General features: G+C 37.9%; 1 protein-coding gene across 1 annotated transcript; it reads right to left on the bottom strand.

The window, feature by feature from the left end:
• Positions 1-365: 365 nt before the first annotated feature.
• On the bottom strand, positions 366-24,076 carry LOC143886458 (E3 ubiquitin ligase BIG BROTHER-related-like). Its single transcript, XM_077390430.1, has 7 exons — positions 23,686-24,076; positions 22,686-22,986; positions 22,526-22,566; positions 4,009-4,047; positions 3,800-3,921; positions 3,601-3,709; positions 366-584 (listed from the first exon to the last, which is right to left on the bottom strand). The coding sequence occupies exons 1-7, from the start codon at positions 23,890-23,892 to the stop codon at positions 546-548; spliced, it is 858 nt and encodes a 285-aa protein (XP_077246545.1). The 5' UTR covers positions 23,893-24,076; the 3' UTR covers positions 366-545.
• Positions 24,077-27,571: the final 3,495 nt, after the last annotated feature.

The following is a 27,571-nucleotide window of genomic DNA, read 5'->3' as shown; positions in this document are numbered from 1 at the left end:
ATTTCAGTAATTTCGGTCGAAATTTCGGTAAAATATTAAATTAATATAAAAAAACAGTTTTTTGGGTCAAATTTCGGAAAAACCAAAATTTCAACCGATATTCCAAAATTTCGGCCGAAATAAATGACCGTTTCAGTTTTGGTCCAGTTCGGTGTCGGTCTCCAATTTCGGATTTCGGTCGAAATTTAAAACCATGTATAGGAGGAAATGTAGCTATTAAATCCCTTGATATATCTTGATGGTCTACAAGATCAACGGTCTCAATTACACACATGTTCCCATGCGAGACCCAAAAATTGGGCATTAGGATCCATTCTGACAGTGACTTGCGGCCGAGAAATCAGCTATGGGCAGAGAGAGAGAGAGAGAGAGAGTATTGATTTGGGATTTAGGAGCAACAAAAGAAACTTGTAACATATAAAAGAGACAAGACAGATTGGGGGAAACATAATATAATCCAATTCAATCCCTACCCGAGCAGAGCTTAGCACAGTACTTTTCCCTAGGAGTAACTTAGAAAAGGAAGGTTCATCCCAGAGCTCGTTTTATGATGTGGAAACCTCAGCACTGCAAACAGGGCACACCTGCACAGCCACCCCAAACATGCAAAGCATCAGTTTCAACAAAACTAGAGTGTATGTGTATCAAAACAAGACACCAAATAAGATTAAGAAGATATCAAACAAATACAGAACAACATAAGGAATCCTTTTGAGTCTAAACTGACTGGATGGATGCACAGATAAATATGTGTTTGTTAATGTTATGATGTACTTTTATCTTATATATTGCTAGTTATCTCGCCAGTGATGGTCCTTCGTATTCGGTCTCTTCGGAGTGATTGGGTTCTCCCTGAAAGCATTAGTGTTTCCTGAATTTTGAGCAATCTCGCAATGGGGAATGGATGGTGAACCCAACAGACTCAATCTCATAGAAAGAACCAAGTAAGAGTCCTCTAATCACAAGCTATTCCATTCCAAATCCTGGCTCTATGGATCAAGTTCCTTGAGGTGACTCTGGATATACTGCCACTAAAAAGAGAGGTCTTTGACATGATGAATGATATAAGTTTAAGCTAACTCATGTTCCTAGATATCAGATGTCACATGAAGTTTTACACTAGTAATTGGAATTTCTGAACCTATTGGCAGCAAGGATGTGAGTCTTCTCTGTATGCTAACTGCAACAGAGCTAATTGTCATAACAAACTTACATTGAGTTCCACAAATCAATCCCAAAGTAGGGTAAGTTGGTAACAAGATATGGCATATAAATTTAGCTACAATTAAGGGATTTTCTTAAACCATTCAAAAAAAAAAAAAGCTACAATATTAGTTCTGTGCTATTTTCGACTTTTGAACTTTCATCTTTGTAGATTGAGAAAGACTTGTGAATTGGAACTCCATACTGATTTATCAATTCAAATTACCAAGTTCTTAATATTAAATTGAAGCAAAGGTCAAACATAACTACATAAGTCTCTGCTCCTCTGCTTCTCAACTTATACCAAGCAAGTTTGCAAAATTGATTTCTGTGCTATCTTGGTAGAGCAGAGAGAAAGCCAAGAATATATTTGGCAGATAAGCTATGAAAGAGCCTCTCCACTTCTATAAATCCCCTCCAATAGTATGACAAGATCTGGATCTCTTTAATCACGGTCACTCCATAGTCCATAAGGAACCCGTTACTACAAATACATGACAACTGACTTGACCATGTTAGAGCCATCCCCCCCCTCCCCCGAGTTGCCGCTGCCCACAAACATACTTCCTCATATTATCCCCACCTCGGCATGCGATATTGATGGTTGATGCATTCCTTAGATCAATCGTGACTTCCGCTACTTCTTCACCTCCTATTGGGCCTCCTACACCGCAGGATTTGAGGCTGATGAGCATACCATCAAGTGAGGCCTGTCCTCCTGCAGTTTCTAGATGTTATCGACCTGATTTGCTGTTTGTAGTTTATACCCCCTTGATCAGCCACCCTCTCACCAGATTTTTATTTTGAGACTATTTACCCTAGATTGTTGACTTTGGGTCCTAGTTTTATCAATCATTTTTGTCAGACTGTAGACAGATTTTCTCACCTGCTGCCCTATTTTTATAGAGCTGATTTCATTGGATGCAAGCTATTTTGCATGTTTTGTTTGGATTGAATAAATCTGGATGATGAATTATCTTTTAAGGCCAACTTTACATATCATAACCCTAGATTGATTCAATTTCTAATCTGATTGGGATTGGTTGCACTTTTTTACAAAAAAATCTTTTTTTTTTTTTTTGGAAGAAAAATGTCATTTTGATGATCTCTGACATGAAGAAGAACAATGGACCAATAGATATATATATTCCTGTAATATCTGGATAACCACTAGTGTAGCAATGAGAGATACAAACTGGACTACTTACAGTACTATGGCTTCCATGTACATCAAACTTGGACATTTTGAGAAGGTAAAATTGCTTGAAGGACACTGGGCTTAGACTCACAGGTCGAGATTGAACGCCTTACAATTATCCCATTAGTCTTTATAGCAGCATAGGTAAGAACTCAGAGGTTTGCTGCATATTGAGCTGCTAACTTTCGCTCATTATCCCCTCTTGGTTGGGATTATAAGACATCACTTTATCCTTCTTTAGTTCTTACATCATTTTCTCCATCTCCCCTCTTTCTTCTCTCTCTCTCTCTCTCTCTCTCTCTCTCTCTCTCTCTCTCTCATCCAATTTCTATTCTCCCTCCTCTTTCCCATTTCCTTCATCCATCCTTCCCGGTTGGGTCCAATTTCTATTCTCCCTCCCTCCCCCTCCCTCTGCGAATTTCTTTCTCAGATCATTTTTTAATTTGTTTGAAGTAACCCTTAGAACTATACTTCTATAGCCTCATATCCCGCTTGGCTATTTTCTATATTAAGGAATTTTTTTATTGTTGAGAATCTTTGATCAAGTAAATAATAAAGCTATTAACCCTAAATTGGGATCTTGAAGGCTAAATAATAGCAAACTTTAAATATATTGGGATCCATAAACCAGGAAAAAGCTCTTTCTACGAGCCTACGAAACAAAGTCACCACTGGAGCAGATCAAATAAGGAGATCTGAGTCGGGATCTCCTTAAGATGCTAGGCCACGTGATACAACTCAGTTAGAAGAGAACTCCAACAGAAACTAAAGTAACAAATAATGAAAATTTCTTGTCGTAACTGTGGTGAACAATCAGGTAAACAATACATACCAAAGAGTTGGATCCCAGGAACTCGTAAAGAATCCCAATGCATAATAATGGAAGTAACATAAAACAAAATAGCATTTCAGTTTCATCCTAAACCTAAAAGCACATAAAATTGTCCAGATGCTGAGGTTTCTTCAAACTAAATGAGATGCTAAAACCATCACAAATACCCAAGCAATAAAGATATGTAGCCCCATTTTGGAACCATGTCTTAAATCAGCAGCAATTAAAGAGAAGACTTTCAAGGAATATCTTAACTATGAATTAAAACACTTCACTGGAAATAAACCAGGACAATATATGCACAAAGACCATAAATCATGCGATGAGAAAATAAATATAAGCCCTAGCCTATGAAAGAGAAGCATACCTTATTTATTTGAAGCCAATTATTTATGCACTCAGAGTGGTAATTGTGCTTGCATGCAAGCACAATAAGGGTGTCACCATCCTCATAATCCAATCGGCAAATGACACACCTGCAATATGACCATAGAAAGTTTCATCAAACCAACACCATAAATCATTAGAGGAATAAAACAGAAATAATTTAAGAGGCATGTGCTAACTGATCGGTAGCCCCCTCCTGTGCACTTTGTGCTTTGTAATTTACTGAAGGCAAAGAGGCAATCATATCTGAAGAAAGTCCCCTGCTCTCAGTTCCAACTACATCACCCAATGCGAGCAATTCCTGGAAAAAAGAAAGATTCGAAATATTCTCATAATGGAATCAAGATAGAAGCTTTAATATGAGATACCATACGAAAAAATGGACTACCTCGTATGACAATGCATCTGGATCAACCTCTTGCCAATCCTGAATAAACGAAAATGCAAGAAGGTAAGGAACGCATATTTAAAATCTTAATAAAATCAGTGTGATGAAGGACAATACCAAATCTAGGGAAAATCCTACACTCCTAATGGGATAATGGTTTTAGGAAAGGCTTAGAAGTTAACTCGGAAGACTCAAAACTTCTAAAGGGACTAACCCAGGGCTGATTTAATGAAGGTTTAATTAACGGGCAGCAGCAATATCGAGGCTTAGAATGCATTCAATAATTAGAAAGAACATAATTAGCATGAAATAAATCTTATACAAATCAACCAATAGGTAAAGCTCTTTCAGGGGAATTGTTAATGACAAAATTAGGCCTAAACTATGTTTTACGCATGCAACCAATTAAGATAACTAAAAGCTAATGTAAGTACCAATGAAATATATGTAGCACAAGCATGAAAATAATAATATTCAATGAAGAAAAACAAAAAAAAAATCTCCAGCAGCAATAAAAGGCTCAAAACGGTCCAGTTTTAGGCTGTAAGGGTATTTTGGTAATTTGGCAGATCTGGGATTTTGGTTTAATACTGCTATCCAAATATTAGGTTAAGATTTAGAAGGTAAAAGAAAGCTTAATCTAGGTTTTATGCTCTGATTTGATGGTATGTTTAGGCTAAGGGGGTTCACTAAAACTAGTTTTAGTCCTTGAAAATGGTGAAAATTGCAATAAGGCTCAAACGGGGTTTAAAGTTAGGGTTCTTAGTGTTTATGGGTTTAATCATAAAAACAATCCTCAAAATCTCATAACAAGATCTTTGGAGAACAAGGGAGATCTATGGATTTAGGATTTTCTAGTTTTAGGGTTCAAGAATAAAGAAAATAGAAAATCTGATTTACTTACCTTGTGTACTGACTGTGATTCTTCTTCTTTCAAAACTCTAAGATTTAGGCCATTGGATCAGTGAATCTATTTTCAAGGGTGGGGATCAACGATCCATCAATGATCAACCCTTGATCTTAGTTTTAATCACTCTTTTCCCTTTAATTTGTTTTGATCCATAGATCTTAGAATCTATGGCTATTGAAGGTTATAACTAAATTCCCTAAATGAGAGAAAAAAATAAGTCTTTTTGTAAAAATAATTTCCACGGAAAATATCACTTAAAACATGAAAAGTCAAAAAAATAAAATAAGATAAAAAGTTATGGGAAGAAACCCACGTTTTCCCTTGTATGGGAAAACGTGCATATGGTGTTGGCCCACCCTCAATAAATTAAATATATATATATATATATATGGTATGATGATAGTTAATTTAAAGATGCCTTTGTAGGATTACTAATTGTAAGTAATTATTTAGGGAAATATATGTGATTACTTTTAATTAGCAATCAATGATATGGTGTGATGATAGTAAATTTAAAGACACCTTTTTAGATTTACTAATTATAAGTAATCTTAAACGGAAATTCCTAGATTTTGGATATCTTAGTTTCTTTAATTAAAAATCCAAAAACTCTTAACAATAGTGGGAACTTTACATTAATAAAAGTAGTGGGATTACTTGGAGATTAAGTAAACTTATGGATGATGCAAAGTGAGAAACTTTAGGGATATAATATTATCATTAATAGTAGATTATCCAAAATAGCAAATCAAAACAAAAATTAGGGAAAATATGTAATCCCCTCTTTTGGTTGTTTTCCTTTTCTTTAAAATTTAAAACCCATAAAAAGTAGCTATCATGCCTTATAAATAAGACCAAGGTGTTGGGTTTTTGGTAACTTATTATAGCCCTCTTATGACTCATCGTAATTTACCAATCATAAAACAAGGAAAATAGAATAAAATATATATATATATATATATATATATATATAGTGACGTACACCTCTCCCATTCTCGCCCAAAATTTTTAGAGAGAGAGAGAGGAAAAAAGAAAGAAATAAAAGAAGAGAAGAAGAAGATTGAAGCTCTTATCAAACCCTAACTCCATCCAAGTAAGTTTTGTGATTTTCTTGGTTCTAATTAATCTTATTCATTCTCTAAGCAAAACCCTAAACAGTTAAGTATTATAAAACAAGGAAAAGAGAAAACAAATAAATATATGTGTGATTTAAATAGAGAAGATATCAAGCGTTCTTGATAAACCCTCTTTGTAGTAGATTTTACAAATGAAATAAGAGTTTCATGATTGTGTCATATTTTCATTTCACGTAACTCAAACATCATAAATACAGAAATCTTAAACCATCATTTTATTCATAAAAACACATGTACATACATGTATATGTATACGTGTAAGTGTTCAATAGATGAATAGATGTTGGTTTAATTCTTACATTCTAAAATCTTGCGAATCCATATATATATGAAATCCAACAGTTGTATGTGTATTAGGTTACAAAATAATGAAACCTTACTATGGTTTTCGACTCCAACTGTCGTGTGGGTATAAGTTGAGAAAAAGGAAATTTTGCATGTCTTTTTATCTCAGCGATTCTATGAGCATTACTACCTTGCGAAATGATTTATTTTTATTTTTGGTTTTGTGCCCATTTTGGGAGCATGAAACAGTCCAAATATTTATCTTATTGTGTGCCCCACCTGGGAACACAATCTATCCAAATTTTTGGACCAATAGTATGTGGTTTTTAGAGTACACAAGCCCAAATTTTAGTACTGTTTTTGTACCTTAATCGAGAACACCAAATCTGTCCAGATTTATGTCCTATATATATATATATATATATATGAGTATTTAGGTCCAAATTGGACCAGATTTACACCCTGATGGTCTAAGATTTTTAGGACCAAAAATGGACCAGGTTGTATTCGAAAATGAGAGTATCTTATGTCCCCGAAAACATGGCAGATTTATAATATGTAACCATGTATTTTCTAGTCCACAATGGACCAGATTTTTGGGTAGTATGTACTTGTATTCTCAAGCCCAAAATAGACCAGAAGTCTGAGTTATAGGTGTGTGTGTGTGTGTGTTTTGTTGTCCAAATCAGATCAAATTTACCATCATAACTGTATATAAACGCATAGGGTTTTACACTAATTTTGAGTAGGTCCTATCTTATCAATGCATGCTCATAAGAGTATAAGACAAATTTTTGGGGACACATTTCTAAACTAGCAGTGTATGCACAAAGAGTTCCCTAAAATGATTTATGTGACTAATTCGATCGCATCAAGGCTATACATGTAATAGCTCTAAAAAAATGATTCTTTTTATCTAAACAGATCTTATAAAGAAGTATTGTTGAAAGCCTCTTTTATATATTAGATATGTATAGGCAGATCTCAAATCTTATGTACGAAGCCAAATAAATCAATTTTCATATAAGTTAGATCATTTCTTCGATCCAATGTCCTTGTACGAGTCGGGTAATTTACAATCCCCTTGCTATTCTCTTAATCTTATATCAAACGTAAATGGTTGGGTATGATTCTTATCTTCAGGATTATTTCCCTCACACTCTCACTTAGAGGCCGTCTCGATATTTACATCCGAGGTTTTACAAGGCAGGTGACAGCTAGACCTTGTGTTGTAATGGTTTCAATATAACTTGTTTCATGCAAAGTAATCTTACGTATACTATTTTCTTTGTGATAACTGTATAGCTCATTATACTTGTTTACTTGAAATGAGATAAATAATAAACTGTTTCTAACCTTTATGTGAAAGGATGCAGGAAAAGAAGGCAAAGGTAACGTACCTTAAAATCCCTAATTGCATATCCTACATGGAGGAGAGTGAAGGGGAAATTAAGGGTGTGGTGGTATCATCCTGGGACCTAAGGTCCAAAGGCCAACGCGAGAAGCGTGTACAGCCTTTTGTTGGCAAACCATCCAAAGGGATAGTATCCCCGAAACGGCTCAGCATTAAATGCGAGACCGAAATCCGAGTCCATAACACCACTACCATTGGATAGGGGTAGTGGGTAGTCGTGCGGCAAGGACACCGGCAAAAAGGAGAAAGTCAGAAAAGAACTGACAGAAAAGTAAACTAGGGAAAAGCCGGATGTACCTGGGGAAAGTACTATCTCATTTTACATATTCGATGCACACATAACATATCATTCATTATTGTCATTCATTCCTGTTTATACTGATATGGATGGCGTCGTTTTATTCTCTAGTTATTTATTATTGCTTCTAGATGATTGCTAAGGATCTGAATTATTTTTTTTGAAATGGCTAAGGATCTAAATTATTATTGCATGCATTTTTATATTGTTCCTTTTACTCCGCTCGGTCTCTGGAGGACCCTGCTCTAACGTTGTTTCCTCCACCACAGGGGTTGAGACGTTAGATGGCGGAGCGTTTGCAAACGAAGAAACCATGGGATAAGGGATCGTGTGATCGGAGAGTTCGCTTCATGGATTATTACGCTATAACGTATTGAAAGGACCTCTTGTTATGGTAGACTTATTTAATTTGGAATAAGATTTTTGTCGTGATTGTTGATTATCTTTAAAAAAAAAATTCCATGATTTTTACGTTGTTCTTTTGCTCGTAGCGACTTAACGGAATCGGGTCGTTACACCTTGTTTGAGTTGATTTGATTGAAGAAATATATGAGAGGAGAATGGCTCCAAGCCACCAAGAGGAGAAGAGAAGAAGTCCAAGCCACAATAGCTCTCACAAAAAATTCCCAATTCTATTCAATATTCATAAGTCTTTTTTTTTTTTTTTTGCATTGCTTTCATAAGATGTATTTATAAGAAAAAGAAAACCCTAGAAGATAACTTAAAGTTAAAAACTAATCTCAACCATTCATCTAATCCAAAGTAAACTAAGTAAAGACAAAAACTTACCTAAAATAGAAATCATGTAATAGACCTTTACCGCTTCCTAAAAACACTCATAAATTGCTCAAATCACATCCAAATCATGTGATCTTTGGCCCATTAGATAGGTAATTGAAAAACCTTTCTAATAGTACCAAAAAACCCAAACGGATGAGATTTGATACATAAAAAGTAGGCTACAAATAAAATGACGAAAATAGAAAGTAAAAAAAAAAGACGACAATGTCTGTGACCCATGCTAGAGTCCCTGCTACCAGTCTCGTCCACGTCTACGCTTGTAAACCTTGAATCCACACCCATTGTTGATGTCCCCATCACAGTGCCATTCAAAAATAAATATCCATATTTACACGTCAAAAAAAAAACTCAATAGATCACAATTAAATTATTCAACTCTATTGAGGAATTCAAACTCCAAGACTCACTGCTCTTACTCAGCTCTTTGTATTGAAACAACAGTAAGATATTGGCATATTGCACACCGAACCTAGACAAAACAATATACATAGCCGCGCAGACTTCCATTTTCATAGGGCACCGCTTAGACACTTGGCTCTCATTGAAGGTGGAAAGCCGTTTTAATTTATTTATTTTTTGAAAAAGAACCAATAAAATAGAAAGATATAGACACCGATAGACGCAATCAGCATTAGCAACAAGCAGCTTGCCTGGACGATGTCTTATGAGAAGAAAAACCCATTGTTCTATGTGTGAGAAAGGCTTCTATAAAAGGCTAAAACAAAGTCATTTCCTCTCTCCCCCTTCTCATATAAAAGCCGTCTTAATTTTTTGTAACCAATTTTTCTTATGTTTAGTTGTTTACCTGCAAATCAATATTTATATGATTTTGTGACATTCAAGTGCTTCCAGATAATGGTTTCACTTTGATGCTAAAGGGTCCTAATTGACTAGTTGGCATTGATATGCAACGAAGCATGGTATCATTAGGACAGTGAGATTTTTTTTTCATTTAGTTCTTGAATTATACATACTTTATAATAACATTAAATAAATACTAAATGCACTACATAGCTTGTCAACTTAGAAGCATTTCATCATCTCATGAAGAGAATTATCTTGGTATGAACTTAACCATAGTAAATAATTAAATAGATCAGTAAGAATCTGATGATGTCAGCCGTAGGTAGAATTCATCAGAAGGAATCTGTTGAATGGATTCATTTCTGGACTATATAGCATACTCAACTCAACAAAGCCATAGTAAATAATTCACGAAGAAGGTGAAAGGAATCTACCGGGCTCTAATCCTGGCTCTAGTTGGGTTCTTCTACGTGGATCATTTTCTTCCATTCTATCTTATCCAAGGTCACATGTTCTTTGTTATGTTCCTAGCTTTCCTCACTGTTTCTACCCAAGTTGTTTTCAGTCTGCCCCTACCTCTTTTTACTCCATCAATTTGGCACGAGTCGCCTCTTCTCACTGGAGCATCAAAGGCCTACATTGGATATGTCCAGACCATCTTAAGTGGTGCTCTCTCATAGTGTAAATGTATGGTCAGTACGGCATGTTGAGAACAGCTGTTTTTTAACGTTTTAACTTCGAACTACAAAAGAAGATAATTATTTTTGGTAACTTACCTACATGGCGTGATGCAGATGCCTTGACACCTCCAATTCAGAAGGACCCAAAAACCCAGGCCTCAATCATGCCATCACACTAGACTTTTAAGAACATACACAAGGTGTATATGACACATTCATTACGTTTACAAAAAAAAAAATTAAAAAGGGTGTATGAACACACTCACTAGTCACTGCATGACAAACAGGCCCAGTTTTAATCATTTCAATTATTCAGCATATTTATGTCCATCTCTCTTGGTTCAACTAGTAGCCTCGTCCACAATTTTTTATAGCACAACAAAGCAGGAAAACAAGGTTACAACTGTGTATAACATCTAGGGCTCGTTTGGATGTGAGGATAAAAGTTTTCATGGAAAAAATAATTTTTCTTAAAGAACTTTTCTTTGAAAAAAGTTCTGAGAAATTTTTTTTCTTTCTGTTTGATATAAAAAATCTCAGAATTTTAAATTCTGCGGTTTGGTTAACATCTTTATCGAGGAGTATTTGCTATGAAAATATAGATTCCTTTTCTTTTAAAACTAGTATAGAGCTGGTTTGGGTGGGAATAGTAATTAGATTGTAGGCACAATTTTTGTACGAATTTGCATTTTAATTACAATTGAAATTCACAGACAAATTTTAATTACAAAGGCATTCACATTCTAATCACAAAGAACTTGCACAAACTGATCAATATTGAGGGGGGTGGAGAGAAAGAGGGGACTGATATCACATGCTGTATATTTTTTTTCAAACGAGGGATATATTATTAATAATTCAAAAAAGCAGAAACAAAAACGCTGAGAAGGCCACAAAATCGCTGAGAAGGCCAAGGCAGTTGACATGGGGCCAAACTACAAAACCAGCACATCATCCCGAATTAACATCTCTATAAAAGAAGTGCAAAAATGAGCCAAGAGAATCAGCATAGTCGTTTACTTTGCAATGAATACTGTAAGGTAACAACCAAACCCTTCATGTCTCTAAATAGAAGTTGGATCTCCAAGGGGGGCGGAAATCCTCCTTGAGCCATTGGATTGTCAAAAAGCTAAATCCTCGCTAACATAGAGAGTAAGAACAGTCCAAGGTAGCAACCAAGTCCTTCATTTCTCTAAATAGGCACCTAAATCTCCGAGGGGGGCGGAAATCCTCCTTGAGCCATTGGATGAGGATAAAGCTACATCCTCATCCTTGCTGACATCCTTCCAAAATTTGGATCATATGATGCATATCAATAATGAACACTAATCAATTTTGCTTGTTTGGTATATCTACAACAAGCAGTTCGTCCACACGGTTATGATTTGAGGCATGGTTACAAGAATCCCAGAAGTTGCATTTTCAATCCCATTATGCTGAGTTTGACTTGGGATCCAAGGGCGGAGAGGGTCAAATGCAATGGGGAAAGAGGATCCTGACTGTTATGAGGGTGGGGATGGGAGATGGCGAGCGAGTGGGCCACTACAAGGCAAGGGTGGAGGCGCAGTAGGAGGACAAAGTCAGGGTTTGAGGTGAGGCATTAACAATACCAGTAAACAATGAAAAATTCCAGGGTCAAGCAGGGTTAGTTTTGGTCCAGAAAAAAAAACCTAGAAAACAATGAGCCAACTGCTTAAAAACTCATTTTCCAGGGAAAAAATTCCATGAAAATCTTTGCCATGGATCCAAACAGCTCCTTAACATTCAATTGTTTTATCCATGGATGGTAAGCTCTTAATTATAGAAAAAAGAGTAACTTTGGCACTTCTAATCTTCACACACCAAATAAAAAAAAAGGCAGCCCAGTGCACGAGGCTCCCACCATTGCAGGGGGTCTAGGGAGGGCTGGATGTATGCAGCCTTACCCTTGCTTTGCAGAGAGCATGGTTTTAAATTTCGGCCGAAATGTTTTGGTTTCGGTAGACACCGAAACCGAAAGAACATTGTATCGGAAAAATACTTTATGTCGCCGAAATTTCGGCCGAAATTACCGAAATTTCCGAAATTTTGGTGGGAAATTGGAATTGCATCGAAATTTGGGGAAATTTCCTGCAAATTCCGTGCAGTGCACCCACATGGTTTCTCTGAGAAAGGCAGAAAAAGGGGTCTGAAGCCCATGTGCAAAGCCATGTGCAAAGCCAAAAAAAGCTCAAAAAATGAGATTGAATGGAATCTTACAGGAATAATCTTCCCTATAAGAAACAAGGTTGTCATCTTCTTTTCCATCATGCAAAATTTCTTCAATTTGTAGCCGCTTGCTTCCTCTCCTCTTCCGATTTCAACTTTCAAGAAAGGTAAGTTTTTAGGGTTTTTTTTCTTCTCTCTGGTTTCAAACCATTGCAAGTTAAAAAAAAGGAAGACAGATTCTCTGTATTGACTTTTGATGAGAAGTTAAAATTTATAAAGTGGCCTCATTTTTACATGGGACAGTCCCCTAACCTGTATTTATCACTTATATTTTACACTAGAGGGGGCTGTGCCAAGTAAAAAAGAGGACCAGGAAATGAAAACCCATTTTTGTTTGAGAAATGTTATCAGCACTACTGTATTTTGATGAGGGGACTCCTCACTCAATTAAAACTTAAAAGTACGGTATGGTGATCCAAACCGTTCATTACATGGGTCACAACCAAAATAGGTTGCGTCCCAAAAATCATTTCCATTGGTTGATCCTGACCCTCCGATCTGAATGTTAGAGGGTTTCCCTAACCCCTGTAGATCGGAGGCTTTCTGTAACCCCTTATTTTTTTAAGATTTTGTTTTTGTTTAGGAATTTGCTAGCCACCTTCTCTAGGCCACTTTTCCGCTTGTAGCACATCCTTTTGTGCAAAGATTTGGCAGAAGTAGATTTGTGCAAAGGTGGCTAGCAAAAAAATAATATGAAAAGAAATAGTAATCATTACCGATTTTTGCAAAGATTTGACAGAAGTAGTAAGTTTTAAATGGAAAATTACGAAAAAAAGGAAGGAAAGTAGGAAAATTATGAAAAAAATACCTAAAGGCTGTTCTAACATATGACAATTACGGGAAAAAAAGTCAAAATAAATATTTTGCAGGAAATGATATGTTCACCCCCCCTGCGGTACACATTAGCACCACTGTTGGCGTGTATTTTTCACTTATCTTTTACACTAGAGGAGGCTGTGCCAAGTAAAAAAGAGGACCAGGAAATGAAAACCCATTTTTGTTTGGGAAATGTTATCAGCACTACTGTATTTTGATGAGGGGACTCCTCACTTAATTAAAACTTAAAAGTACGGTATGGTGATCCAAACCGTTCATTACATGGGTCACAGCCAAAATGTTGTCCAATTAATGATAAAAGGACAGATGAGTTTGTGCAAATATCAAAGCATGGTTATGCTGTTAACATATCCCACAACCATATGTTGATAATTTCACTAACCCATCTTGTATTTTAGTATGTAAAGTGCTGTCAAAGTTAGTTTTTTTTTTAATTTAAAACGATAATATCAAGTTAGCATCTTTCATGTGTAAAAAAGTAGGAACATTCTAAACAACATACTCTTTGGCAGATTTTTTCAAGCTGTAAGCCTGTAACTAATTCACCATGCCACGTCATGGTCGAGATGAGGATGAAGTTGCAGACATTGGTTGGCAATATGGGCGGCCTGATGGCGGCAGCACACAAAAGGTTATATGCAATTTTTGTGGGAAGAAAATAGGCGGTGGAGGTATCACAAGATTGAAACATCACTTGATAGGTAAAGGGGGAGATGTGACAGCATGCCTATCTTGCCCTAGAGAGGCCAAGGAGATCATTTCAAAGTCCGTACAGGAGTTCAAAATGGATAAACAAAACAGAGAGAAGAGAAGAGCAGAGTTCATTGATGCTGTGGCGGGAGACTACGGTGGAAATGACAGCGACGACGACGATATTGCATACCCATCTGATATAGAGACAGACATACAAAAGATGCATTATAAGCGTGCATTGAGAGAGTCCAGGAATGATGAGGACGAGAGGAGGCAGATGAGCCATCTTGCCTCTACCAGGCCGAAATTTGGCCCATCCATACATGAGGGGGGTGGCGGTAGTTCAAAGGGAGAAAGGCCGAAGCAGACGACCTTGACACGTGGGGTTAGCTTAAGGGATCCAGCAAGCATGGACCCGGCTCTATATAGAAAAGGAAAACAGAGAAGTATTAAAAACATGTGGGGGAATGCAAAGGAAGTTGTAGGGCGGGCATATGCAAAATTCGCCTTCCACAACGCCATCCCAGCAAATTCTGCAAATAGCCCATATTTGCAGCACTTTGTAGACGTAGCTGGTCAGTATGGGACAGGTGTGAAAGCCCCCACCTCATATGAAATTATGAACAAATATTTGCCCATGGAGGTTAAAGAACTGAAGGAGTACATCAATGGGTTGAAGAACCAGTGGCCCGAATATGGAGTAACAATAATGTCTGATGGTTGGACTGGTCCCACGAGACAGTCGATCATCAATTTTATGGTATACTGTGACGGTAAGACCGTCTTGCTAAAGAGTATTGAGGCATCTGACGTTGTGAAAGATTATAAGTTCATCTACAAGCATATGGCCGATGTAATAAAAGTGGTTGGGAAGGAGAATGTTGTTCAAATTGTCACTGACAATGGGAGCAACTACAAGAAAGCTGGACAGAAGATTATGTCGAAGTATAAAATATTCTGGACTCCGTGTGCAGCGCACTGTATAGACCTTATGTTGAAAGACATTGGAAAAAAGAAGACGGTGAAGAAGGTAGTTGATGAGGCTAGATCAGTGACTAATTTCTTATACAACCACGGGTATATATTGTCCATCATGAGGAACATGTGTGGAGGAGATTTGGTACACCCTGGGCTTACTAGGTTTGCCACAAACTACATTGCTCTCCAGAGTATGCTAGACAAGAAGGTTGGGTTAAAGCAGTTATTCTCATCCAATGAGTGGAATGAGTACAAGGAGAGCAGGAGTGTAGCTGGAAAGAGGGCTAAGGAGATCGTCGGTAAACCAAGCTTTTGGGATCAGTGCAGAACTGTAGTTGGTATATTGGAGCCCATTGTAAAGGTATTGAGGATGGTTGATGGGGACAAAAAACCTACTATGGGTTCTTTGTACCACGCCATTAGATTGATGAAGGAAGCAATAAAAGCAGTTGCTCCTCGATCCTATCAAGGCTATCATACCATCATCGATAATAGATGGACAAATATGCTCCTCCATCCACTTCATTCGGCTGGTATGATCAAAACAGACAACACCAACATAGTCTTATTATCTCTTATGTCGTGATTTATGATATAGTAATGAATTATTTCTTATTAGCATATTATCTCAATCCAAAGTACCAATACACCCAGCAACTTGCTACTCGCGCCGATCTCATTGAAGATTTACAGATTGTAGTCGCCAAGTTGGAACCGGATGCGAGTGCAGAAGCCACTGCTTTAGGAGAGGTAAAAATTGCATTATTTCACTATAAATAGATGAGTATATATTGTAATTTTTAACTAATAGCTATTATTGTTAATTCTATTGTAGATCAAGATGCTTAGGGATGCACTTGGATCCTTTGGACGTCCAGCTGGCATAGCTGGACGACATAAGACACTACCAGGTATAAGCTAAAGCTAGTTAAGTTATTAGTTGTTGATTGAGCAACCAATTAATTAATCTGTTGTTATTTTGCAGCTGAGTGGTGGGTGTTATATGGGGGAGATGCTCCGAACCTGAGAAAGATAGCCATAAAAGTGTTATCTCAGACAGCGTCTTCTTCAGGTTGTGAGAGAAATTGGAGCACTTTCAACCTCATCCACTCTAAAAGGAGGAACAGGCTTGGACATGAAAACTTGCAGAAGCTCGTATATGTCCACTATAACAAACGATTGAGGATGAAACACACCTCTATAGAAGAAAACCTGGAGGACTACACCGATCCAATTGATCTCACAGACATCTTCTGTGAAAATGATGAGGATGACCCTCTCTATGAGTGGGTGAAGGAGGTTGGAGAGCCAGTCCTGGATGCACCGGGTGGTAGACCGAATCCTATAATCGCTGAACAGATGCAAGACGATGATGATACATTGCCGCTGGATACAGAGGGCCTCGCTCAACCCATTGCCGTTCCAATACAGGGTACTAGTGACGATGATTTGTCCATAGACTCTCCATCGGATGATGATACAGGTGGGAATGCCGCTGGTGGTGGGGGCAATGTGGGAGGTGCTAGAACTTCTGGTGGTGGGGGTAGTGTGGGAGGTGATGAGCCTTATAGGCCACTTAGCCCATTCACAGCGGAGCTGAGGTTTGACCACGTTACACAAGATGAGGATCACGGTGCACGACCCCAACCAAGGCAAAGACAAGTATTCCAACGACGACGGAAGTATCATCCCACTGATGAAGAAGATGACTCCTTACATGCGCATTCTCGTTATGGAGTTGATAGTTTGACAGACACATTCGAGAGTTTGAGCGTTGAAGGTGGGATTCCACAGAGTTATGGTTATGGACCGATCGATGCATCTTTCGAGAGTGGATGGGGTTCGACTGCTTCTTATGGGTATGGCTATGGCCATGAGTATGGGTATGGGATGTCATATGATTCACATGCACATGCACATGGCGAGGCATCATCTTCGCTCGAAGCAGCACCGATAGCGCTTGTCCCTACTATGGCGTACCCACGTGTGGGATTGTTGATGCAAGTTGAGCCATATGTCTATCAGTATTATGTCCAACAATACCAACAGTCATACGTCCTTCACATGTCCTGGCAAGAGTACTACTTATTCATTGAAAACCAGATTCGCCAGCAGATGCATCGTGCCCATCATGACCAAGTTCGAGAAAGGGATGATGGATTCGAACCGCCTCGTAACTCAATGTGGTATTGACATCGAGTTGGACTCCTTAGATGGGTGGTTGCCGATTCTACTGTGTTTACATTATGCTCTGTCACATTGTATTTCTTTACTTTATGTTTAGAATTCACTTTATGATTCAAGACATGAGTGATAGCACGAAATTGCCCTGAAAATTGGAATATATGTGCCCCTGTTTTTACCTGGGACAGCTCCATATAGTGTATACGAGTAGCCATAAATACACTAGAGGGGGCTATTCCAAGTAAAACAAGGGCTGCATATATCACTTACCTTGTTTTTTTGGAAGTGACTGACAGATAATTAATTGGGAAACCATCTTTGGTGTAGCTTTATACATGTGGCAGTGATAGTTTCGAGGGTTGTCTTTATTTTTTGCAAGTAGAGAGCAAAAGGTGAAAGTGACACTCTATAAGAATCATAGGAAATCTTCTTCCTGCCACATGTCACAGCAATGATGTATTTCACTGTTGGCTTTTTCTCGTAAACACAACAAAAAGTAAGTTGGTGACATTAGCAGTGCATTTATTTATAAATGCAATAACTTATCTTGTCCTTTATAATTTAAGCAGCTGTCAAGGGTTATTATTAGGGTACCCAAAAAGCATATCATATACTAATTATAAAAGAAAGGACAAGCTGAATTTGTGTAATTAAAGAGAGGGTGCAAAGAAAGTGAAGTGATATTGTCTCCCCTTTTTTACTTGGGACAGCCCCCACTAGTGCATTAGTGGCTACTGTTTTACACTAGCAAGGGTTGTCCCAAGTAAAATGCTAGTAGCCCCACTACTGCATTAATGGCTACTGTTTTAGAATGCTAGTAGCCAACCCGCACTGTGGCATACTCTCATTTAACCGGTCCTGAATGTAATTTTTTTCACTTAAAAAAAAAGGGAATTTTCCGGAATTTTTCCTATATTTTACCAAATTTCGGTCCGAAATTTCGGAATTTCGGTTCAAAATTTCAGCCTCATTTAAATGATTTTTCCTAAATTTTACCAAATTTCGGTGGGGTCCGAAATCGGTACCGAAACCGAAATTTAAAACCTTGGCAGAGAGTCTGTTTCCGTGACTCGAAACTGTGACCACCAGGTCACAATGGAGCAACCTTACTGTTGCGCCAAGGCTCGCCCTCTTAATCTTCACACACCAAATAAGGTGCTTAATCTAGCATTGAGCCAATGGATAGTTATTATAAGTCTGGTAATGTTTAAATAAATTGCAATTCATAATATTTTTTAATGGAAAGCACTTTATAATACTATAGTTTTTTAATGAACAACTGGATATATTTCGACGAAACCATCATGTGATCAACTGCATCAGTTGAGAATATCCAGTCTTCACCTTGTCTAAAAATATAGGACATCCAAGGCATCAAACTGGTAGTTTTGCTCTAAAACTTGTTCTCTTGTGCAATGAGTTAGATTTGTTCTTTTCTTACATTTCTTCTGGACAATATTTGTTTCTCCTCATTCTCCTTCTTCAACCACATTACTTAAGCCAAATCCCAATCCTTCCCCATTTAAAAATACTGCCCGCCCTACCTCTTCAAATTCCCAACACCCATCAATGTTTTGCAACCCAAAACCCTCTCCTTTCCTCAAAATTTGAGCTTCAAAAAAGGGATCATAAATATCCAAATTTTCATTCAGTGTTGATGTTGCTGCATCTTTGCTAGAACAAGAGACTTAATTTTGAGTCCAATAATCACTTTTGTATCACGATAGGTTCTCAAAATCTAAAACAAGCAGGACCATAAAGTTCAAGTATGTCACTCTTTTTACAATTCTTTTGGTCAAGTTATTGGTTCTCCTTATCCATTTCTATCTCCTTCGTAAGTTTTTCAACAAAAGCTCAATTCCTAATCCTTTCCATGTACAAAAACCCTACCCACTACCCCTTTAGAATCCCAAAACCATGCCAATGTTTTGCACCCCCCCAAACACATACTATTCCCTCAAAATTTGACCCGCAAAAAAGGGATCATAAATATCAAAGCTTGTGTTCAGTGTTGATGCCGCTGGAACAAGAAACCCCTAAGAGTTCAGTGTTGATGCCGCTGGAACAAGAAACCCCTAAGAGTTCAGGTATGTTTCTTACACATTTCTTTTGGTCAAGTTCTTTTTTCACCTTACTCTCCTTCATCTGCTTCTTTCTCCTTCCTAAGCCATAATCCTTTCCCTGTTCAAAGTTCAAACACCCTAACCCACTTTACTGCTTTTCAGAATCCCAAGCTCAAATACTAAATCATTTCCCCATTCAAAAATCCTAACCCCACTTTACCCCCTTTTAGAATCCCAACATTCATGCAAATGTTTCGCAACCCAAAACCCTCACCTTTTCCTCAAAATTTGACCTAGAAAAATACAAAACTATGCACCCATTAAAAATCAATAAGCAACCCCAAATGTGATTAGACACCCCCTTAATGGCACGTGGGAGGCCAATCAAAGTAGGACAACATGTCCATGATTCTCTTAGTCCGAGCAATGTGTATCTTGATAAACTATGCACCCATTAAAAATCAATAAGCTCGAAGTTTGACCTAGAAAAAATACGAAACTGTGCACCCATTAAAAATCAATAAGCAACCCCAAATGTGATTAGACACCCCTTAATGGCACGTGGGAGGTCAATCAAAGTAGGACAACATGTCCATAACTCTCTTAGTTCGAGCAATGTGTATCTTGATACAAATTTGAAAGTAAACCTAAATAAGCTTGTATTTCTTCAATTCTCACGGGGACTGGTACCAAACACCCTCTTCTCAAAAAAGATCAAGTAAAGAATCATACCCAAAGCAAAGATTGAAAACTCCCCCGTGTCATCATCGACTCACCTGGGTCAACTCCCTTTTACCTTGGCCAAGTTTATGTATGAGGTGGAGTTGTCTGCGATGCAATTATGCCCAACACTGGACCTATGTTGGTAATGGCTAAATGTTTGTTAAGTATAAAAGATAAATAACGCCTTTCTCCAACAGCTTAAGCTTTTGGAAAAGTTGGCAAGTTAACATGGTATCAAAGCCAAAAGGTCTCAAGTTCAAACCTCCCGGATAGCAAAAATCCACATGCGATGGTCGGCCCAAAGTGGGACCACATGTGCCAAGTGGGCCACAAGTGCGGGGGAGTGTTAAGTATAAAAGATAAATAACGCCTTTCTCCAACAGCTTAAGCTTTTGGAGAAGTTGGTAAGTTAACAATGTTGATGAGGATACGAAATTTTAAATTTGTGCAACCATTACTCTATGATGTAGACCAAACTATATAACTCAACAATGAAGGTGAACATCCAATTAGTGAGGATGGAATTTTCGCCATTTTACCATGCTAAACGGGACATATAATAAGAAAGGACAAAAAAAACCAATAAAGGATATTAACATAGAGGGGATTTTTTGTAAGAAAAGAATGATGGTCAATATACTTTGAACACATGTAGAGAGCCCCAATGGAGAGTTATGAGAGTTGCATTTTCCAAGGTTGACTGCAATGGAACCAAGCGTTATTTTTCTCCATGCATTATAGAGTCTCTAGATTGAATACATTTAATACTCCAATTATCCATTCATTTTAGGTTGTTCTTACGTTTCATACCCTTATGTTTCATCCTTGAAACTTGTCTCAAGTCTTTAATGGATGTTAAGCTAAGGGATCTGGTTCATGTAAGCCACCTTTGATTTAGATGACAATTTATACTTGTAAGTTTTTAAGTTTGTACTTTGTACTTCAATTTTTAGGTAATGTTAAAAGTTGTTTCATCTTTAACACTGAAATAGTCTATCTCTTTCACCTCCTCTGATATTTTTTATCCGAGTTCTAGTTATTCCTATTCGGATAGCTTTGAATTTGAGTCTCTCTACAAAAACTGTTAAACCCAAGTACCTTGTATAAGAAGATAGATTCAATTTTTATCAAACATAAACAGCTCCAATTTTCAATATGGATTAGAATGTGAAGTGCAACCCTCATACACATTGATTTTTTGCATGCTTCATCTAATAAGTGTTTTATAGTTATCTATGGTCAAACTTTATACTAAATTGGAAAAATAAATTACAGAATAATCGTAAATATACCCAAAAGAAATTCCAAAACAAAGTTGAAAGGTTGAACATCTAATTTTTACTGCACATTCTCTTAGCTTAAATGGATTCCCTCCTAACGCATACTAATATACATAACCTTTTTCTTCTATATGCTCAAACAAGAATATTCAAAGACAGAATGATCAAATACAACTCTGTGATGCATATAATTTTAAATAAGATAAGAAGAACCGTCTTCTCTAGAAATTCCTTTCCTACAAAAAGTAGGAATGTCAAGCCTAAGTAGGGAAGCTGAATTTGAGGAGAATCAGCTATATACTTCAAGATAACTCAAGGATGCCTTACCTTTCCATTAAACAATCCACTGTTTATTCCCTTAACTGCAGACTTTCTCAGAAAGACAAGAAAAAATATTAAACTCATATGCACAACAAAAGATTAATTTGCAATTACACTGAACTAACAACCTCAGAAATCTAGATTTGAATAGACATTGAGGCCCATCCATGGTAAAACTGGATAGTTCTCTGCATTGCAACCTTCAGGTTTTGAGTTTGATTCCAGCTTACACACCGAATAAGAAGAAAGGGAAAGTCTCAAACAAACTTCCAATCTCAACTGATCATCCATCCCTCATATCTTACTATCCTCCAACCAAAAGGATGTTTTCATTAGGGTTACACGCTAAGACTAGCTTGAAGAGTAGTTACAAATGAATACTGATAAAAATGAGATAATTATAATATAAAAATGAGATAGTTCTAATATAAATAGCCCTAAGTCAAAGATGCTAGATGTGCAAGAACTTGCATGAGACACTAACCATATCGTGTCATATAAAAGCTGAAAAGCATCCCTCCTAATGAGGCAATTTGCTTAGAATTTTAACGGCAAGTCATAACAACAGAGACCAACCATTCGAATAAAATAAAATAACAACACAAACCACAGTAATCTATCAACAGCTTGCATTGAAATCATACACCATAACCACATGGATATCCTTATCAAGCAATCAAGGCTGAAGAACCACAAGCCCACACAATTGTTGAAATAATATGACGGTAATTCAAATACCATAAATGCTATCAATACTAATAAACAAAGATAAAGATAAAAAGCACTTTGAGACTACATGAACATTGAAATGCAGAAATTAAACTGAAAAGTGAAAGTTCCATGAGTAAAAAGAACATGGATACCTGAGAGTTGTTATCATGGTCCTCGGGATCCTCCGCTTCCCCTAATCACACCAAGTCAAATACAATAAACATTGCAATTCTCAAGACTGCAAGAACAAAAATTGAACACAAACAAAACCCAAAAATTCTACTTTTGAAGGAACATGTTCCAGACACTCACAATCATTTATTCCAGCAAGCGCCATCAAATGAGCAGCAACTTCTCGCTCTTCAGCATCCTGAAGCGCCCTCGCAAAGTCCTCATCACTGTTGAACGCCGATGGATCAATACCGATACCGACACTATCCGTGCCATCGGCCCGTGCAAGCACATCAAACGCGTCTTCATCCTCATCACTCTCACCATTCCCATCCCCATTTATATCATCATCACCATCCTCCCCATGAACCAAACTCCCGCTATCGGAACTGTTGTACTCACTGCCTTCACTGTTCATTCTCAGCATCAAATATGCTCTTTCCTAGCCACATAACCCACAATCAGAAAACCCTGACTCATTCAAATTCTGTCATAATTCCCAGCCAAATAGAATTCTCAGACTTTCGGTTATTATAAACCAGATCGACCCAGAAACAAAGAACCCTAACTCTATTGAATTACGTTATAATTTACAGTAAAACGGACTTCTAAGACTTTCATTGATTACAAACCAGATCGAATTAGAAATCAAAAACCCTATGGATGAAACCAAAACCCTAACTCTATCCAATTTCAGTGATTATAAACCAGATCGACCCAGAAACCAAAAACCCTATTGATGAAACCAAAACCCTAACTCTATCGAAAAAATTGCAGTAAAACGTAACTCTAAGAATTTCAGCCATTATAAACCAGATTAACCAAGAAATATTAAAAAAAAACCTATGGATCAAACCAAAACCCTAATTCTCAAAATTTTGGCGATTATAAACCAGATCGACCCAGACACAAAAAAAAGCCTAACTCTCAGAATTTTGGCGATTATAGAGCAGATAGACCCAGAAACCAAAAACCATAAGGATGAAACCAAAACCCTAATTCTCAGAATTCCGGCCTTATAACCCAGATCGACCCAGAAACAAAAGACCATATGGATGTAACCAAAACCCTAATTCTCAGAATTTCATCGATTATAAACCGAATCAACCCAGAAACAAAAAAAAAAAAACCCTAAATGTACCTGTTCTTGTAGTGTGCGGGCAAGGACAAGATCGGCATCGATCTGGCTGAGGCTAGTGAAGGGGGTTCTGGATGGCGGACGAGATGGTGAATTCGGTGCTGCTTCAGGGTTCGAGTCGGGATTAGGGCTAGGGTTAGGGTTAGGATTAGGATTAGGGTTTTCATCGTTGGGTTTCTCTCCTCCGCAAGATTCTTTGGCGTTTTCCATGGCAGAATAAAACCCTAACTTGGGGTTCTTTTTTGCTATCTGAGGGATCGAAAGAAGGGTTTTCGATCGTATATGAAGTAGATGGTGAAAGAAAAGAATCCGCCGAAAGGAGGAAAAGTGGAGACTGGAGAGAGAGATAGAGAGAGTCCTTTTTGTTGCCGCTCTTTGTTGTTTTGCAAGGAGATTCAAGTGAAATTTCGCAACGGTACAATTCCTAGGTTTTTGTGACTCATACAGGTCGTAAAACGGGTAAAAAGTAGGGGTGCAACTCGGGCGGGCTCAACCCGGAAAAAGTCGGGTTGGGTTGAGTTCAAGTCGGGTTAGGGTTGGGGTTGGGGTTGGGGTTGGGTTTTCTCAACCCGGGTTGAGTTCGGGTTGAGGGCTTGGGCAACCCGACCCGAGTTCAACCCGAAATTTTTAATAATTTTTTAGTTTTTAAGCTTAAAATCTTGGGTTGTGTCGGTTGAACTCAGGTTGGCAAAAAGGGCTGCTCGGATCGGGTCTGGTTGAACCTCTTCGAGTTGGAACTCGGGTCACGCCGGGTCGGGTTGACTAAAATGGTTGCTCGGGTTGGGTTCGGGTTGGCCTCAACCCAAACTCGACCCGCACGAGTTGCACCCCTAGTAAAAAGGGAAGATGTAAAAAACATTACTATGTCTAGTTGCTCATTTTGGGGAAGGGAGATGATATTTTCAACCCCCTGCAGTACTTGCACACCCCATTTATAACGTGATTTGACATAACGTTGCCCCCTTTTCACGTCAAATCAGGTTATAAGGGGGTGTGCAAGTACTGCAGATGGGTGAAAATGTCATCACCCTTTGGGGAATCGTAGGAGTTTCAAATGCTTGAGATCTTCCAAAGACCCCCCCAAAGCATGTTTAGCTGTCAGACCTTTGACCACTAGAGAACCTCTAGACATCATTATTCCTTTTTATCTTAGGTGGCACCTACGCGGCGGAGATGATCTCCCCAAATTTCACCATTTTGGTGGAATTTGAGGAGAAGATCTCAAGAAGTTCTTTTCTTATTCTCTTTTATCCCTTCATTTTGGTAATGGCACCCTACATCTTCCTCTGATCTTCTCCCTTATTGCCGCATTACCAAACACCAACGTACTAGTTTTTCACATTTCTTCTCCTAATCTTCCATGCTTGTCATCTCCCCTTTGACCACTTCTTCTACTAATCTCCCCTATGAATTGGGCGGTGATATTTTCACCCCCTTGCAGTACACATTCACCCCCTTTTAACGTGATTGGACGTCAAAAGCGTTAAAGTTGCCCACTGTTCACGTTATAAGGGGTGCGATTCATCTGCAAAGGGAGGGGGCGAAAGTATCATCTCCCATTGAATTTTTAATTTTAAAATAATTCAACATCCAATTTCCCTATGCCAAGGACCCCACTGCTATGTACAGTGATTAGGCATGTGAGTCTTGTCGTCCGACACAAATCCTGCCCATTGGTTCTTGTCCAAGGTAAGTTCACCCATGGCCGTATGGATACCAATAGCGCTCTCGAATTCTCATAATCACCTATGTTTGGGGTCCGATTCTTTTGATGTAAAATGGGCGTAAAACAAATTTTACGCTAATTTTTTTACCTAAAAATGGGTGTAAATTTTGTTTTATGCTTATTTTACGTCCTGGGCATATTTGTTTTGGCTGTTGAGAACCAATTGTGAACCAAAACTGATTATTGGAATCAGATTTACATTTAATTTTGAGTCCAAGAATCAATTTTGGACTCACAATCTGTTCCCAAAATCCAAAACAAATAACTTTAATTTTGAGTCCAATAATCAGTTTGGGACTCTAAATCAGTTCTCAAAATCCAAAACAAACAAGGTTTGAACAACCAAAACAAGGGTTGTGAAAATGCACTTACAGGTGGCAGAATTTGAATAAATATTATCTACCAAATATCATTTCTGGGACTACAAAGTTGAGAATCATTCAAGAAAAATAATTATCGAATGAAGCCTAAGACGCCTCAATCTTGCTCCTCTAATGATGGGCCATCAGATAAACAATTGAGATAAAAAGAAGTGTGACTATAACCATAGTTAGCGGCAAAATAAGAGCCGGTCCATGATCATAGCCAGCCGAGGCACGAAAGAATGAGTAGTGCCCCAATCAAAACGAAGGAACACTGTGCATGATCCCAACTGTTAATGTGGAGACTAGTGTGCCCACTTTATCCGCCTTGCAGCTTGTCAAGGGAGTCAAGATGGGCAGAGCAACCTCTGTGGCCGCGCTAGTTGGGGATGAAGAAAATGGGTCAAGTAAGGAGCTACCGACTGTAATAGCAGAAGTCCTTGAAGAGTTCAAAGATGTTATGAATTCAAACATCTGTTCCTTTGCCCAAGAAAAGGTATTTCTATTTTGTATGGTCCAATCATTGATCCCGGAAATTTCTACAATAAATTAGGTAGGCAGCATTCCTCCGTTGATCTTCATTGGCCCTTGTTTTGCGCGAGGGGAAAAGCATTGGTAGTCTAATATGGGTTATAGAAGATTGAACGGGCCTGGCTGCCCCATCCAGTAGAAATGGTAGGTGCCTCATAAAGGAATGGAATTGAGAAAGAGCAAAACTAACACCAATCAATAACAAATAAAACTGAATAGCAACGGATAAATAAAGGCTACTGATATTTGCATTCCCATGTTTTGATAATGATTAATGACACGAACCCACAATGCCTTTTCATTTTTTTTTAATCGGCTGTCGAGGGCTTTTGGGGAATTGTAATAGCTTTTGACAGCTGGTTAAATAATAAAAGACAGTGTGAGTTCATCTCCTTTTACTATCACCTTGTCTAGAATTCAGCACAACCATTATTTAATAATTATACAAAACAAAGCCTGTCTTTTCCATTTTAATTGGTTTGTAAGAGCATTTTGGGAACTATAATAACCTTTAAATAATAAACGACGAGATGGGTTAATGCAATTATAAAAACATGGTTGTGTTGATACCATTTCCGTTTTAATTTTTTTAAAAAAAGTCTTTGTATTGTTATAGTTTTTTGGGTAGGGGGGCAACTCAGGTCGGGTTGAGGCCAACCCTAACCCCACCCAACCCAAGATAGCATTCCCTCAACCCTAACCCAACCCAACCCAACCTGAGCCTCAGGTTGAGGATGATCAACCCTAATCTAAATAGCCTCTAAATCTCTCAGCCCTAACCCAACCCATCCAAACCAAAATTGGGTTGAGTTGAGTCCGGTTGTTTTGGGTTAGACCTGGCAAACGGGTGGACCGGGCCGGGTTTCACCCAACCCGTATGGGTCCGGGTGGTACATGCCAAGTCACAATTGACCCAGAATCTTACAGGTCACTATTTTGTAAACCCAGACCCCACCCATATGGGTTAGGTGGAACTGCAGGTCAACCAGGTTTTTTTTTTTTTTTTTTTTTTTTTTTTTTTTTTTTTTTTTGTCTTTATTCCCATACCATAAGATTATCCTAACTGTCCATGTGATGGGCCATAATGTTATTAGGTTGTGCACAAAAAATAAATTCCATAGGATGAACCTAGCCGTCTGTTCTATGGAAGAATTGCATATTTTTATTGATGGAAACCTCTATATCCTATGAAAATGATTTTCGAGGCACAACATATTTACGTTGTGTTCCATCACATGGACAGTTTAGATCATCATATGATGTAATATGT

The sequence above is a fragment of the Tasmannia lanceolata genome, unplaced genomic scaffold, assembly GCF_043159265.1.
Source record: "Tasmannia lanceolata isolate RefF3 unplaced genomic scaffold, GAP_Taslan_0.1 ptg000011l, whole genome shotgun sequence".
NCBI lineage: Eukaryota > Viridiplantae > Streptophyta > Magnoliopsida > Canellales > Winteraceae > Tasmannia > Tasmannia lanceolata.
Note: the sequence above shows the minus strand (reverse complement) of the source record. Positions and strands in the feature narration are given on the sequence as shown.

Excerpts from the sequence above, each read along its gene's own strand:
- LOC143886458 (XM_077390430.1), bottom strand. The coding sequence starts at position 23,892 with ATGGAAAACGCCAAAGAATCTTGCGGAGGAGAGAAACCCAACGATGAA. Across the intron at positions 22,987-23,685 it reads CCCGCACACTACAAGAACAG|GAAAGAGCATATTTGATGCT; the intron begins GTACATTTAGGG and ends TTATGTGGCTAG. Across the intron at positions 4,048-22,525 it reads ACCATGATAACAACTCTCAG|GATTGGCAAGAGGTTGATCC; the intron begins GTATCCATGTTC and ends TCGTTTATTCAG.